The following is a 12977-nucleotide window of genomic DNA, read 5'->3' as shown; positions in this document are numbered from 1 at the left end:
TGAAAAGTCGCACGCGTTAACCCTGCTATTGCGACTTGATAAAAGGAGCCCTTAGTTTAGTTTTAGTTTAATAAGGAGACTGAAAGCATGTTCAGAGACACAAATGTGTATACTACAGCCTGAGCATTTTAAAATAAATTTTCTTTCACAGAACGCAGGAGCTCATTCTATCCTAGGATGTATTGTTATGATTCTTTCTTTCTTGCAACCAGTAGCAGCTCTTTTTCGACCAGCACCTAAGAGTGAGAGGTCAGTAAATCAGATTAATACTTGTGAACATTAGAGCATTAGGGGCTCAATTCTCAGCTAACTGTTCTAAGAAAATCAAATTTTGTACTTTTGTCTTGTATATGTCCATGTCAAGGAAAATAATACACAATTCAGGGGTAATTTTGTAAAGACTGTACCAACATTTAGGCACCAAGAATGCATGTTACAAATCAAAACTGCTTTTGATACTTTCACTGGCAAGAAACTCCCTCACAGAACAGCTCAGGTTTAGAAAAGAGCAAAGTCACCCAGAGGCACGTTCAAGGACTTAGCTGACAAAAGACGACTTGAGCTCCAACGCTGTCACGTCTTCTCCAATCTTCCCAACAAGCGACCTTGTTTCACCAATGTTTGGCTCATCAGGGGAACAGTGAACGTGCCTCTGGGTAACTTTGCCCTTTTCTAAACCTGAGCTGTTCTGTGAGGGAGTTTTTTTGCCAGTGAAAGTATCAAAAGCAGTTTTGATTTGTACCTTTTGATTCTATACTGCTACATTAGTCTGAGGCTTTTTCTCCCTCTTTTTGAGTGCATGCTGGGTTTAAAGAGGGGGGTACCTCAGTGCCACGATCAAACAACATTTTGAATCATTATATGAACATATTATATGTTGTGCGTCCTCGTATAATTTGATAACACATTTTAAATGATCCAGTATTACATCAAGCTTACAGGGTACTTGTCTAGCAGGCTGTCACAGGTCTTCCTCAGTCTATGGTGTTCTATCTCCATGCATCATCAATGTTCCTTTCTGGTCAATATTCGCCTGTGATGATCTGTATTTTTTAAACATTGATTACTGCAAGCTAAATTAGGCCCTGATATTTAATGCTAGCACCTATGTGGATACCAGCATTGAATATCCAGGTTCTAGCCATGCGCAGAATGCACCTGGGGTGAATATCAGATGTTATATTTCTTTATAATTTTCCATCCATTTCAGAAATGGAAAAAAGCATTCCTATATATTTCTGAAATTTTAGATATTTTTCCAGTGATGTTTCTAAATCCACCCCCTCCAAAAGAGTAGCCTCTTCCTGGACCTACCATGAGGATGCCCCTATGTGCTTTCCCACTCCACCCCACCCCTAGACCTACTTGATCGCTAGTGGTCTAGGGTGTAAACCAGGTCTCAATTGCTCCTGTCCATGCCAACTCTAAGCGCAAAATAGTGACTGTGACCTCTAACAGCAATATCGCAGTACTACCACTAGAGGTCAGCCTTATTTTGGCAGTACAGGTACAATTGTTATGCCAATAAAGTTATGTGAAACTGAGTCTAATATTGCATCTACCTTCTTAATCTCTTCAGGAGGTTTATCTTCAACTGGGCTCATGCTTTGAATGCTTCGGTGCTAAAAGTTCTGGCTGGTAAGATGATTTTTGTCAGTTTGTCAAATTAAGTAAACATAACCATAGCAAGTAAGTTAAATGTGTTTGCATGTATTTTATTTCTTCCTCAGTTCACATTTCTCACATAGTGAGTGATATGTTCAGAATAAACCTACTGTAATTATTGTGTTTCTTTACAGAGAAAGTGGAGTTAGGTTCTTTTTTAAATTACTTTTGGGAAATGACTAGGGTAGGATTAAGGCATAGGCAAACAGAAAAGCTATAAAGGGCCACATAGGTTACTAGATTTTGAAGTATACAGAGAACAAGTGGCCCCACCCCATCCAACCTCCAGTTCTACCCTCAGCCCGCCTCCACACTAACTTCGTATATATAGAGGGCTTCTGAGTATGCATGGATGTGACACAATGTCAAAGGGTTAATCCCGCCCTGGCAGTGACTGTAGCTGGATATATCCTTGGTGGTATATGGACATTCATCACTTGACACATCATCACCTGACAGTTCAGCACTGAGACGTTTCATCACCTATCCATTTCATCACATCACACTTCATTAGCATGAACATTTTATCGCTTATTCAAACAAAGGGGGGGGGATTTATCAAGCAACATTAGGACTTAATTCATCTTTAATGTGTGTTAAGGGAATTAGCATGCGCTAAATTCTAAAATCCATTTTATAACTATGGAGGGACATTTTGGATAGGCTGTCTAAGTCTGACTTTGGACATTTCTGCAAAGACGTCCAAAAGTCGGTTCAGGAAAATGACCATTTTCAAAACCGTAAGACATCTATCTTTTTCTTTTTCGAAAATGACCTATCTAGATGCTCTGGCTCTTAGGACGTCTATCTTTTTTGGCCATTTTTGAAAATCAAAACATTCAAATGCAAAACATCCAAAACAAGTCCATTTGGACATGGGAAAGGCCAGCATTTTAATGGGCTGGCCACACAGACATGCCAACAGAGCAGTGGGGCACCATAGAGGGTACTGCTGTGAACTTCATATAAAGAGTGCCAAGTACACATTTCACCATAACCCTCTTATAGTGTATGATGAGCCCTCTAAAACTCTCCCAAAACCTACTATGCCCACCTGTCTACTACCCCAGTAGCCCTTATGGCTACAGGTATCACCTATATGGCAGTACAGTAGGTTTTGGGTGACTTCTCTGGTATCAGCAGCATGCCCACTTCAGTATCGGCTCGCCTTTTGACATCACTTCCTAGGCATGAGGCGCGGGTCCCAGAAGTGATTTCAGAGAGAGTGCCAATGCCGACACAGGGAAAGGCAAGGGGCGGGCACGCGCAGCAAAGAGAGGAGTGGGGGGGGGGCATAGAGGAAGACCTTAGGAAGACCAAACCTGGGTTGGATCACCCCCCTCTCCCCGGCACTTCCTTACTATGCCACTTCTCACACTTTCCACCATAAATGTAGTGGGTAAGGTGGGATATGGGTCAGGATCCCCCTCTCTATGGTTCATTACACTGTCCACCAGGCTACTCCAGACACCTTCTTGCTGCTTTAATAAAAAGTCCCTTAATATCTGAAGCTGTCATAGATGCTGGTATGTACTGTTTCTTTCACATCTTTTGGGGATGGGAGGGTGTCAGTGACTACTGGGGGAATTCGGGGGTCATGCCTTCATGCATCCAGTAATCATTTAGTCAGTTTGGGTACCTTTTTGGCCCTTATGTGCTTTTAAAACGGGTCTAACTCTGAATGTCTAAAATGATGCTGTGAACGTCTTAAAAATTTTTTATTATCCCTACAAGACGTCCAAGTCCTAAGGCTGCCCTAATCCCGCCCAAAACACACCTCTAACAATACCCTTTAACATTTAGATGTACTGGAGGGAAAATGACCTTCAAGAGGTCTCAAAAGTCATTTTCAAAAATCGGCATTTGGACATTTTGGTGATTAAAACATCCAAGTGCCACTTTATGCCATCTTTTGGATGGTTTTCTTTTCTGAAAATGAGCCCCTTGGGCTTTTAGTATTCATGCATATTAAGATGCATTAAACCGAATTCCCCCCTTATTGTATTCAAATTATATGCACAGAAAACTTGGGAGAAATGGAGAGGGATGCATGCCAACACATGTCCATGCCCGTTCTTTTGTGCCTCAATATGAGTCTTAGTAAAATTTCTTACACATAAAATTTTTGTAAGGCTCATATTTAGACATAGAAGAGCAGCATTTTCATAACCTTAATTTGCCATTTAATTGTACAACATCTCGCCACCAGAGACCATCATGCAACACTTCATTATGTATTCTGAATATATTAATTGGAATATGTCAGCTCTGGGAAATTTGTAGCTCTGATTAGAGAATGATGCGGGGAAAAGATTTGTCTCCATTCCCGCAAGCTCGGTCCCTGTCCCCTCAACTGATCCCGTCTGCACAAAGCTTGAATAGTTATGATTTTATATTGAACTTAGTTTATTAAAGTATAAAAAGAAACAATATTCTGTGCAATTGTCATTTTATAAACACAAATAATACAGAGCAAGGATCAACAAAAACCCCTGTCTCTTCTCCCCTCCCCTTCACAAATATTCCCTCCACTACGAGAAGTTAAAGAAGCATGGCCTGGGCTTTGTGGTCCCCAGTTATGTCTTACACCAGCTCTAGCAGGATACATATTTCAAATCTGATATATTCTAATCACAAAATAGAAAATGGAAATTATTTTTTCTACCTATTGTTGTCTTGAAATCATGTTGGTCTCAGGTGTTGGTCTCTGTTTTCTTTTGTCTTCTCTTAATTCACTTGCCAGGGTCTGCTGACCATTTGACATTTCTTCTTTCTCTATGCTCACCATCCATCTTCTATCTCTGTGTATGTGTTGTTCCCCTGTTCAGCATCTCCCTTCTCTATGTCACCCATACATCCCTTTCTAATATTTCCCCTATGCCCATCTACCTGCTTTCATCATCTCACCATTCTATGATCCCCTCCCCCTGTGTACAGTATCGCTCCTCTATATCCCTATGCCCCCCAAGTCCAGCATCTTCCTTCTGTGTTCTTATTCTCACCCATGTCTAGCCATCTTCTCTCTGTGTCCATATACCCTCCCATGTCTGGCATTACCCCTCTGTGTCCATATACCACCCCCATGCAGCATTCCCCTTTTTGTCCCTGTTCCTATGCTCCCATCCATGCCCACCATCTCCCCTCTTTTTGTATACTCGTATCTCCCTGTGTCCAGCTTCTCTCCTTTCTTACACCAATGTGTCTCTTACACTCTCTCTTTCCTCCCTCCCTCTGCTATGTTCAATATTTCACTCACTCTTCCTTCATTCACATGGTTCAGCTTTTCTCTTTCCCTTCCCTTCCCTTCTCTCTCCTCTTCCCTACAGGTCCTGCACCTCTCTCCCTTCCCTCTAGCCCCCTTCCCATGGGTCCAACACCTCTATTACCTCCCTTCAGCACCCAGGTGTGGGTCAGACACCTCTCCCTTCCCCCAGTCCCCAGACCAGATTTAGTACCTGTCTCCCTTCCCTTCAGATCCAGCCGGTCCAGCAGCCCAAGCAACCCCCTCTCCCCTTTGTGGATGCAGCAGCAGCCCCTCCCAATTGCAGGACCGGCATCCCCCTCCCTCCCTCCTGATCACAGATCCAACAGCCCCTCTCCCGATCAAGTGTCAAAGGGCAAACCCCCCCCCCCCAAAAAAAAAATCTTGTGACTTCCTTCCCGGGGTCGGTCCCTTTAAATCTCCTGCTATGGACCTACTAGCCTCTTAGAACTTTCATCGATGAAGAAGCAAACTCACAGGCCTGCTACGGACCTTCCTCCGGTGAAATCCCTCCTTCCAATGTAGCTTCTAGTTTCACCGGAAGTTACATTGGAAGGAAGGACTCAGTTGGAGGAAGATCCTGTAGCAGGCCTGTGATGTTGCCTCTTCATTGATGAAGCTTTTAAGAGGCTTGTAGCAACCAGAAAAAAAAAATCTAAGAAATACTGTAATACTTTAAATAAAAATAAAATCAATTTCTGGTGGAAATTTAAGTTTAAACTTGGCACACAACACCTGAGTATGCCCACACTTTGTCTACCACATGTCCAGTAGTTTGTCTAAAACAGTTTATGTTATGGCAGAGTATGGGGTATAGTATTAGTTAGGCCTATTTTTATAGTAACTCTCAAGCAGCCAGAAACTACGTTTATCCGGCATCTATCAATCCCCATGAGTGCCCGTTAACTGAGAGTCTATTGTATTTGAATCCTGCACCTTAGTGCTGCTTTATTGCAAAAGGTTTTCTATGGAAGTCTAGAATGTGTTTGTTTATGGCAGTGTTTAGTAACTGGAGCTCTCTCTCTCCCCCCCCCCCCCTCCACCCCCTCCCCAGTTCACAGTACCTTGAGAAAGATGGTGTTAAAGGGGACCCATCTTACTTTTTTTGCCCAGGGCCCAGCTAAACCACTGGGAGTAGATTAATATGCTCAGATTGTATTTTCAAATACAGTATAGCCATGCTATTTTCAATGAAATAAGTAGCAGTACTTTCCCTTTGAAACTTGTCACAATGCACCTGTAGACATTTCTAGGGCACAGAGGGCACAGTCAAGTAGTGTCCATGGATTTTATCTTAATACAGGTAGTTTGAAAAATTGCCTCTTTGGTACCTTGTTGTCACCCTTGAAAAGATAGAAAGGGGCAGTTCAAACCAATGCAGTTTTTATAGGAATTCCGATTACTGCACACAATAAAAGGTGGGTGAACTAGAGATACACAAAATGATTTAAGCTTTGATGGTTTTGCACCTCTTTCTTTCTCCTTTAGTGGCAGCCATATTTTTGGGCCTCGAGCAGCCTAGTATATCTGGCAGTGGCTGGATGGTTAAGGTCATGGGAGGTTTTGTAGCATGGGAAGCACTAGCATACATCATTCTCGAAGTCAACGCACAACTGGAAAAGAAGAGTAAGTCTTTATTGCCACAGTTTAATGGGCATTAGCATAGCACAAGAATGTATGACAATGGTTAGAGCATGAAATCGAGGACTAGGAAAACCAGGGTCCAAATTCCATTTTTCCCTCTGACTCTCCTTGTAATCTTAATCGGATCCCCATTATCTCCCATTGCCACAGATATTGTACCTAGTCTGAGCACCACCTAAGCACGATTTTGAGTAAATGACTTTTACAAAGAAAATACTAACTGGCCAATATTTATTGCTATTTAACCAGCTAGAAACAGCGCTCACTGATTAAATTTCACCTAACCAGCTAAATCCAGACATTCAGCACAAGATATCTCTGCTGAATATTCCCGGTTAGTGGCTAAAAGTTATCTGGCTATACTGGGCGATAACCAGCAATTGTCAGCAGTGACTGGCCAAGTTTAGCAGCCAAATAGGGCCGTACAAATAGCAGTCCTATCTTTGGCTGCTATAAACTTAACCAGCCAGCACTGAATATTGACATAACTGGTTAAATTTATGCTGGCCAACAATAAACCAGATATTCAGTGCTAATCACTGTAAATTAGCTGGCATTGGATATCCATGGTCACTGCTGACCGTGGGAGTTAGCCGACCTGCCTCCCGCAGTCTGAATATCGGCGATAAATATTTATTGCTAGCTGCATTGAGCATTCTCTACCTTTGCTACTTCCTGCTGGATTGAGGCTGCTTGCCTTGCTGCTCTTCCGTCGTCTTGGTCCTATTCTTTTTTTCTATTGATATTCTGATCCTCCCTTTCTTACCTATGTGACCCATCTTGTGCTCTTCTAGAAGTGCTCTGACAAGTCTATTACTCTGTTCTGTACAATGGTATGTAATTTAGGACCAGCAGTCAGTGGCGTAGTAAGGGTGAGTGCCCCTCCCCCGCCCCCCCCAACCACGCATGCGCCCCTCCCCTTCCCCGTACCTTTTTAGCTTTTCCAGCGTGAGCAGCATGCTGCACACATCGGTGTCGGCTCATCCTTTGACGCCGCTTCCTAGGTGCGGGTCCCGGAAGTGACGTTGGAGAGAGTGCCGATGCTGATGTGGGCAGTAATCTCATGCTGGGGGAAGGCAAGGGACACGCAAGGGCGGGTGGGGGGCGGAGAGAAGGAGGGGTGCCACGTGCCCTTATGAAGACCACACCTGGAGTGGACCGCCCCCTGCACTCCCCCCCCCCCCCACCACTACTAGTAGTGCTATGATTTGAGGTGATAAGTGTATAATATGCCTGGGTACAGAAAGAAGTGCGCATGTCCATCCTTCACAGCTGCAACGAGTAGTCTCCAGATAAGAGCAGGATGTACAAGCCAGTAAATATCAATAAAATACAGAGCAATGCATATAGCAAATACTCGTATTGTTTTGCTAACCTCCGGGAACCTCTTAAGTTACATTTGGGGTTTGAGACCCCTGATGTGCAACCATAGATAGGTAGGTGGAATTACTGTCTGCAATTGTAAAAATTGCTCCTGAAGCAGGTAATGAGGTGCTGAAACATGTTGGGTGTATAGACATTTTAATTGTTTACGGTTTCCACTTTTATCTATGGTTGCTTTTAATAAAATTGAGATGCAAATCAATTGATATTCACCCGTGTACACTGCTCTGTATGTATCGATTATGCTGTGTGCAGCAATTTTGGACCTTTTTTTTTTTTCTGCGATTCAGGCCAGTAAATATGCCGGTGACAGCACCGTCAGTCCACCACACTGAGGGACAATACAATACTAGTAAGGTGATTAATCAGGCGAGTCTAGGGAGGTATGTGGTGAGGCCGTATTCTGATGTAGGGATAAAGAGGTGGGAGCAAGAGCTGGTATTGGGTGTCAGCAGTGGGATGGGGGAGGGGAATGCAACCAGGTTTCAACTAGTAGAGAATAATCTGAATGTTTTTGTGTTTCAGGAGTCCACAAAGATCCATATGGAAAGGTAATGTTTGCCTCTTCATATCTTTATGACAGATTTAAATACTTTTCTTTGATAACCTCTGATTCTGACAGTATATATTTCATTAAAATGTCACAAAAAACTATGGGCTCCTTTTACTAAGGTGCGCTAGCGTTTTTAGCACACGCAGAATTTTAGCGCGTGCTAAACCTGCGCTATGCTTCTAGAACTAATGCCAGCTTTTGTGGTCCCTTGGCGTTAAGGTCTAGCGTGAGCGGCAATTTAGCGCACGCTATTCCGCATGTTATGGCCCTAACGCACCTTTGTAAAAGGAGCCCTATATGTAATGCCTGGGCACCTTATCACGAAGGACTAGGGTACAATATGGGTAAAGCCTAGCAATCCATACCTTTCATCCTTGGGGCCATGTTGGGCTTCTTCAAAGCCCTACTTTTTGTGGACATGAGGGTTCTTTTGGTGTTCAGCCTGGAGTCAGTACGGTCACTCAGAATATGGAATGTCCAATTGAAACGGTTGTCCAATAAAAGAATAACTCCAATACATGGAGAAAAAAAAAAGAATTAATCTCAACAAGTCTAATTAAACAAAAAAGAAGGGAGGTGTAAAATTCAACTCTTATTCATAGAAATTTAATAAAGCTCAGGGACCCAACATCAGTGGCATACCTAGGGTATGTGGCACCCCGGCCCATCATTTTTTGACACCCCCCCCATCTATATGAAAAATATGATTTTTACTAACAATCCACATATCGCACAACAAGAGTGTACCTAGGAAAAGGCAGCATCTTAAACACTGCAGTGAGCATTAGAACACAAACATTGTAAAACTAAACAAGCCAGATCCCGCACAGTCAATTGATCCTGTAGTCAATGCCAACTGAAAACTAAGTTCTTTTCATACACACAGAACAGAGATACACCCTCGCCCAATATGGAATAATCACAAACTAAAAATAGAAATATGTAGACAAAAGTTAAACTGAACCGCCAAGAACCAGATCCTGGATACAATGCAACATCACAAAAACAGTAACACATGTCCTCTAATACAGTGCAAAATATAAAGACAGTAGATGTAAATTTGAAAAAACTGATACATAACAATCACCACTTTACAAATTAACAAATAAAAATAAAACAAATCATGAGAAATAAAAAAATACCATTTTATTGGACTAATCCCTGTAAGCTCGGTCCCCATACCCTCAAACCACCTGATTCCATCCACACAAGCTTTGAATTGTTTATATTAAAGTATAAAAAGAAACAATATTCTGTACAATTGTCAATTTATAAATCAGCGTCTTCTCCCCACTCTCTCTTCCCCATTTCCCTTCAGCGTCCTCAACCCACTCTCTCTCCACTTTCCTTCAGCGCACACACATAAAAACAAGCAATTTCATTCTATTCATTCATAGAAATTAAAGTCTAAATAATGCCAGTCACATAACAAAACATGATTTTACAAAAATAATTCCCTGCACAGTCAAGCCTGCAAGGATTACTAGATGTCTTTCAGCAGCTCCCCTCCCTCCCTCCCCCTTACCTTTGTGGCCAAGTCAAAATGATCTAACAACAATAAAATTTTAAAAACACAAAGCACGCTGTACGCAGAGAAAATGTTAATTATCATTTATATTCCACGGGTTTTCAAATAGGTCAAGGCAGATGACTTTATGCAATGTCACCTCAGTAACAACTATACAAAAATAGACAAATATTCCCCCTCTCTTTTTACTAAACCGCGATAGCGGTTTTTAGCACAGGGAGCTGCGCTGAATGCCCCACGCTGCTCTTGACGCTCATAGGCTCCCTGCGCTAAAAAAACGCTATTGTGGTTTAGTAAAAGGGGGCCATAGTGCAAAATATAGACAGCATATATAAATTCTCAAAACAGACACATTTTGATCACTAAATTGAAAATAAAATCATTTTTCCTACCTTTGGTAATTTCATGAGTCTCTGGTTGCACTTTCTTCTTCTGACTGTGCATCCAATCTTTCTTCCCTTCTTTCAGGCTGTATGCTTCCTCTCCTCCTGACTTCATTCCCCTCCTCCCAACTTTTTCTTCCTCTCTTCCTGCCCTTTCTTTCTTTCTCTCTTCATGCCCCCTTTCTTTTTTTCTGTTTCTCTTCTTTCCTTCTGTCTCCTTGCCTGCCCCCTTTCTTTGTTTCTCCCTGCCCTTCCCCAAGCCACTGCCACTGCCGCTGCCATCGGGGAACAGGACCCAAACCGCCACCAATGGATAACAGGCCCCAAAGCTGACGCCGCCGACGCCCCATGCTCTCCCTGCTTCGGGCCGACCAGCATTCCTCTCCCCAACGTCAATTCTGCCGTCGGAGAGGAAGTTCCGCCCAGCCAGGCAGCGATTGGCTTGCCCGAACTTCAGAATCTTTCTCATAATGCCTTCTGATTTTTAAAGGGGTTTCACTAATGCTTTCATCTAATTGTCTTTCCAGGTCAAGAAGGAAATGATTGTTCTGCTCATCTACATATGTGGAAACCTGGCATTTTTAATAGCGCTGTTAGTAGGAATTGGACAGTTATAGCAAAGAGATAAAGGTGAAAGTAAGAAAGGGCTTTCCTGCCATCATCAAATTCTGCATGTTGGGACAAAGAAGCACTTGATATTGTGATTAGACTATAAAAAATGGGCATGTACATCCAGTAACACTACAGAAATGGTGAGTGGTAAGTTTTTCTACAGCGTTGAACTCTGCAGGAAATTACAACATACTATTGACTTTTTTTTTAATAATAACAAAGGTGACTATATCAGATGATAGAATAAATTGTTTAACAGTTACTATGGGAATGGCACTGTTCTGTTTCTGTCTCTTGCAGAAGACCCAATGAATTCTTCTAGTGAAGAAGTAGCTTAATGATTAATGGGGGAGAGTGTGACGCAGTGGTTAACGCTACAGCCTCATCAACCTGAGATTGTGGGCTCAATCCCACACTGCTCCCTGTGACTCTGGGCAAGTCACTTAATCCCCAACCCCCACCCACCCCGCCCCCCTTTGCACATTAGATAGATTATAAGCCCACCAGGACAGACAGGGAAAAAGACTTAAGTACCTGAATAAATTCACGTAAACCATTCTGAGTTCCCTGGGAGAACAGTATAGAAAATTAAATAGAGAAACAATTAGAGAACCAGGAAAGCCTGGATTCAGATCTCACCGACGCTCCTTGTGATTTTGGACATTACGTAACCCTCCATTACCTATTGTACCTGAATATAATTCATTTTAAACTGCTACCGAAAAAGATGTGAACAAAATTCCTTCACAAAAACTTTAAATTAAATGAAATTGTGTTTTTGTGCTCAGTCAGTCTGCAAAGAAGAGAGACTGCCAAGAGGTCAGAGTGAACAGAAAGATTTCAATGTAAAATATGAGGAACAGAAGCAAGTGATTTTACTAAGTAGCATGGCAAATCAAGGTTGCTAAAGATCTTGAGACTGGGGATTATTTTTTTTTTTTTTAGCAAACTTTGGGTCCCTTTCAATAAACAGTGTTAAGCACTAATATGTGCCTAATGGCCTAATGTAGGATGTGTTAAAGCATTTTGCAATAGTTTTGACATTTATGTGTATTAACCACACAGCATTTATTTATTTATAGTTTTGGGGAGGGGCATGTCAGGAGTAGAGATGGGTATGGAAGTGCTATTCAGCTAGTCCGCTGACATTAATGTTAACTGAAAACCGCTGGCTAAGCGCTAATGCTAACTGCACAGCTTCACTAAAAATGGGCTTAGCATATGGGAAAACCCGCATTTGGACATGCTAGGCCCATTTACTAGTGCAGCTTGGTCTTTGGACTTAACATACGTAATTAAAATACTATCACACAAATATAAAACAAAATATACGTACTGTACTTTCTAATTGGAAAGATTTTTCAAAATTAGATTGTAATAATTGGTGGACTATGTTATGCTTACATGCTAGGAATGAGAAAGTTTTAGCTGTAAGATCGGCAATGTAAGCAAGTTTGAAAAAATTGGGGAACTTTTATTTAACTTTGTGAACTTAGACTAAGAGCTCCTTTTACAAAGCCACGCTAGGGCCTTAATGCGCAGAATAGCACTAGCTGCTACCGCCTCCTTTTGAGCAGGCGGTAGATTTTTGGCTAGCGCATGCTAAAACGCTTAGCGCACCTCCGTAAAAGGAGCTCTAAGTGTAATCTATTATAAGATTGTTTATGGTTTTATATTTAAGACTGTAATATAGAGTAGAGATGACTGCAATACCCAGGGTCAAGTTAGGTTTTTGTTTTAATTTAGGATAAGTATGATCTGTATAATTTGTATTGTATTTATCTTTTTTTTTTTATATGACAAAATTCAATAAAATATGTCCATTGAACAAGTTATGATATAGTACTACTACTTATTCATTTTTAAAATTTCTATACCGTCTAATTCATAGGCTAAATGCTAAAACATTCATTATATTCTATGGGCGCCTTAGCATTTATTTTGCGC

General features: G+C 41.8%; 1 protein-coding gene across 2 annotated transcripts in view; it reads left to right on the top strand.

Annotated features, from left to right (window-relative positions):
* LOC117346938 (putative ferric-chelate reductase 1) overlaps nucleotides 1-12568 on the top strand; it is a 76887-nt gene extending 64319 nt beyond the window's left edge. The window contains exons 12-16 of one of the 2 annotated variants that reach the window (XM_033917226.1): nucleotides 152-249; nucleotides 1580-1638; nucleotides 6416-6553; nucleotides 8480-8505; nucleotides 10946-12568. In XM_033917226.1, coding sequence (XP_033773117.1) covers nucleotides 152-249; nucleotides 1580-1638; nucleotides 6416-6553; nucleotides 8480-8505; nucleotides 10946-11035 — 411 coding nt within the window. In that variant the 3' untranslated portion in view covers nucleotides 11036-12568. The remainder of the gene's footprint in view (nucleotides 1-151; nucleotides 250-1579; nucleotides 1639-6415; nucleotides 6554-8479; nucleotides 8506-10945) is intronic. The other variant, XM_033917227.1, reaches the window with a different exon arrangement.
* The last annotated feature ends 409 nt before the right edge of the window (nucleotides 12569-12977 follow it).

The sequence above is a fragment of the Geotrypetes seraphini genome, chromosome 12 (genome assembly GCF_902459505.1).
Source record: "Geotrypetes seraphini chromosome 12, aGeoSer1.1, whole genome shotgun sequence".
Lineage (NCBI taxonomy): Eukaryota > Metazoa > Chordata > Amphibia > Gymnophiona > Dermophiidae > Geotrypetes > Geotrypetes seraphini.
Note: the sequence above shows the minus strand (reverse complement) of the source record. Positions and strands in the feature narration are given on the sequence as shown.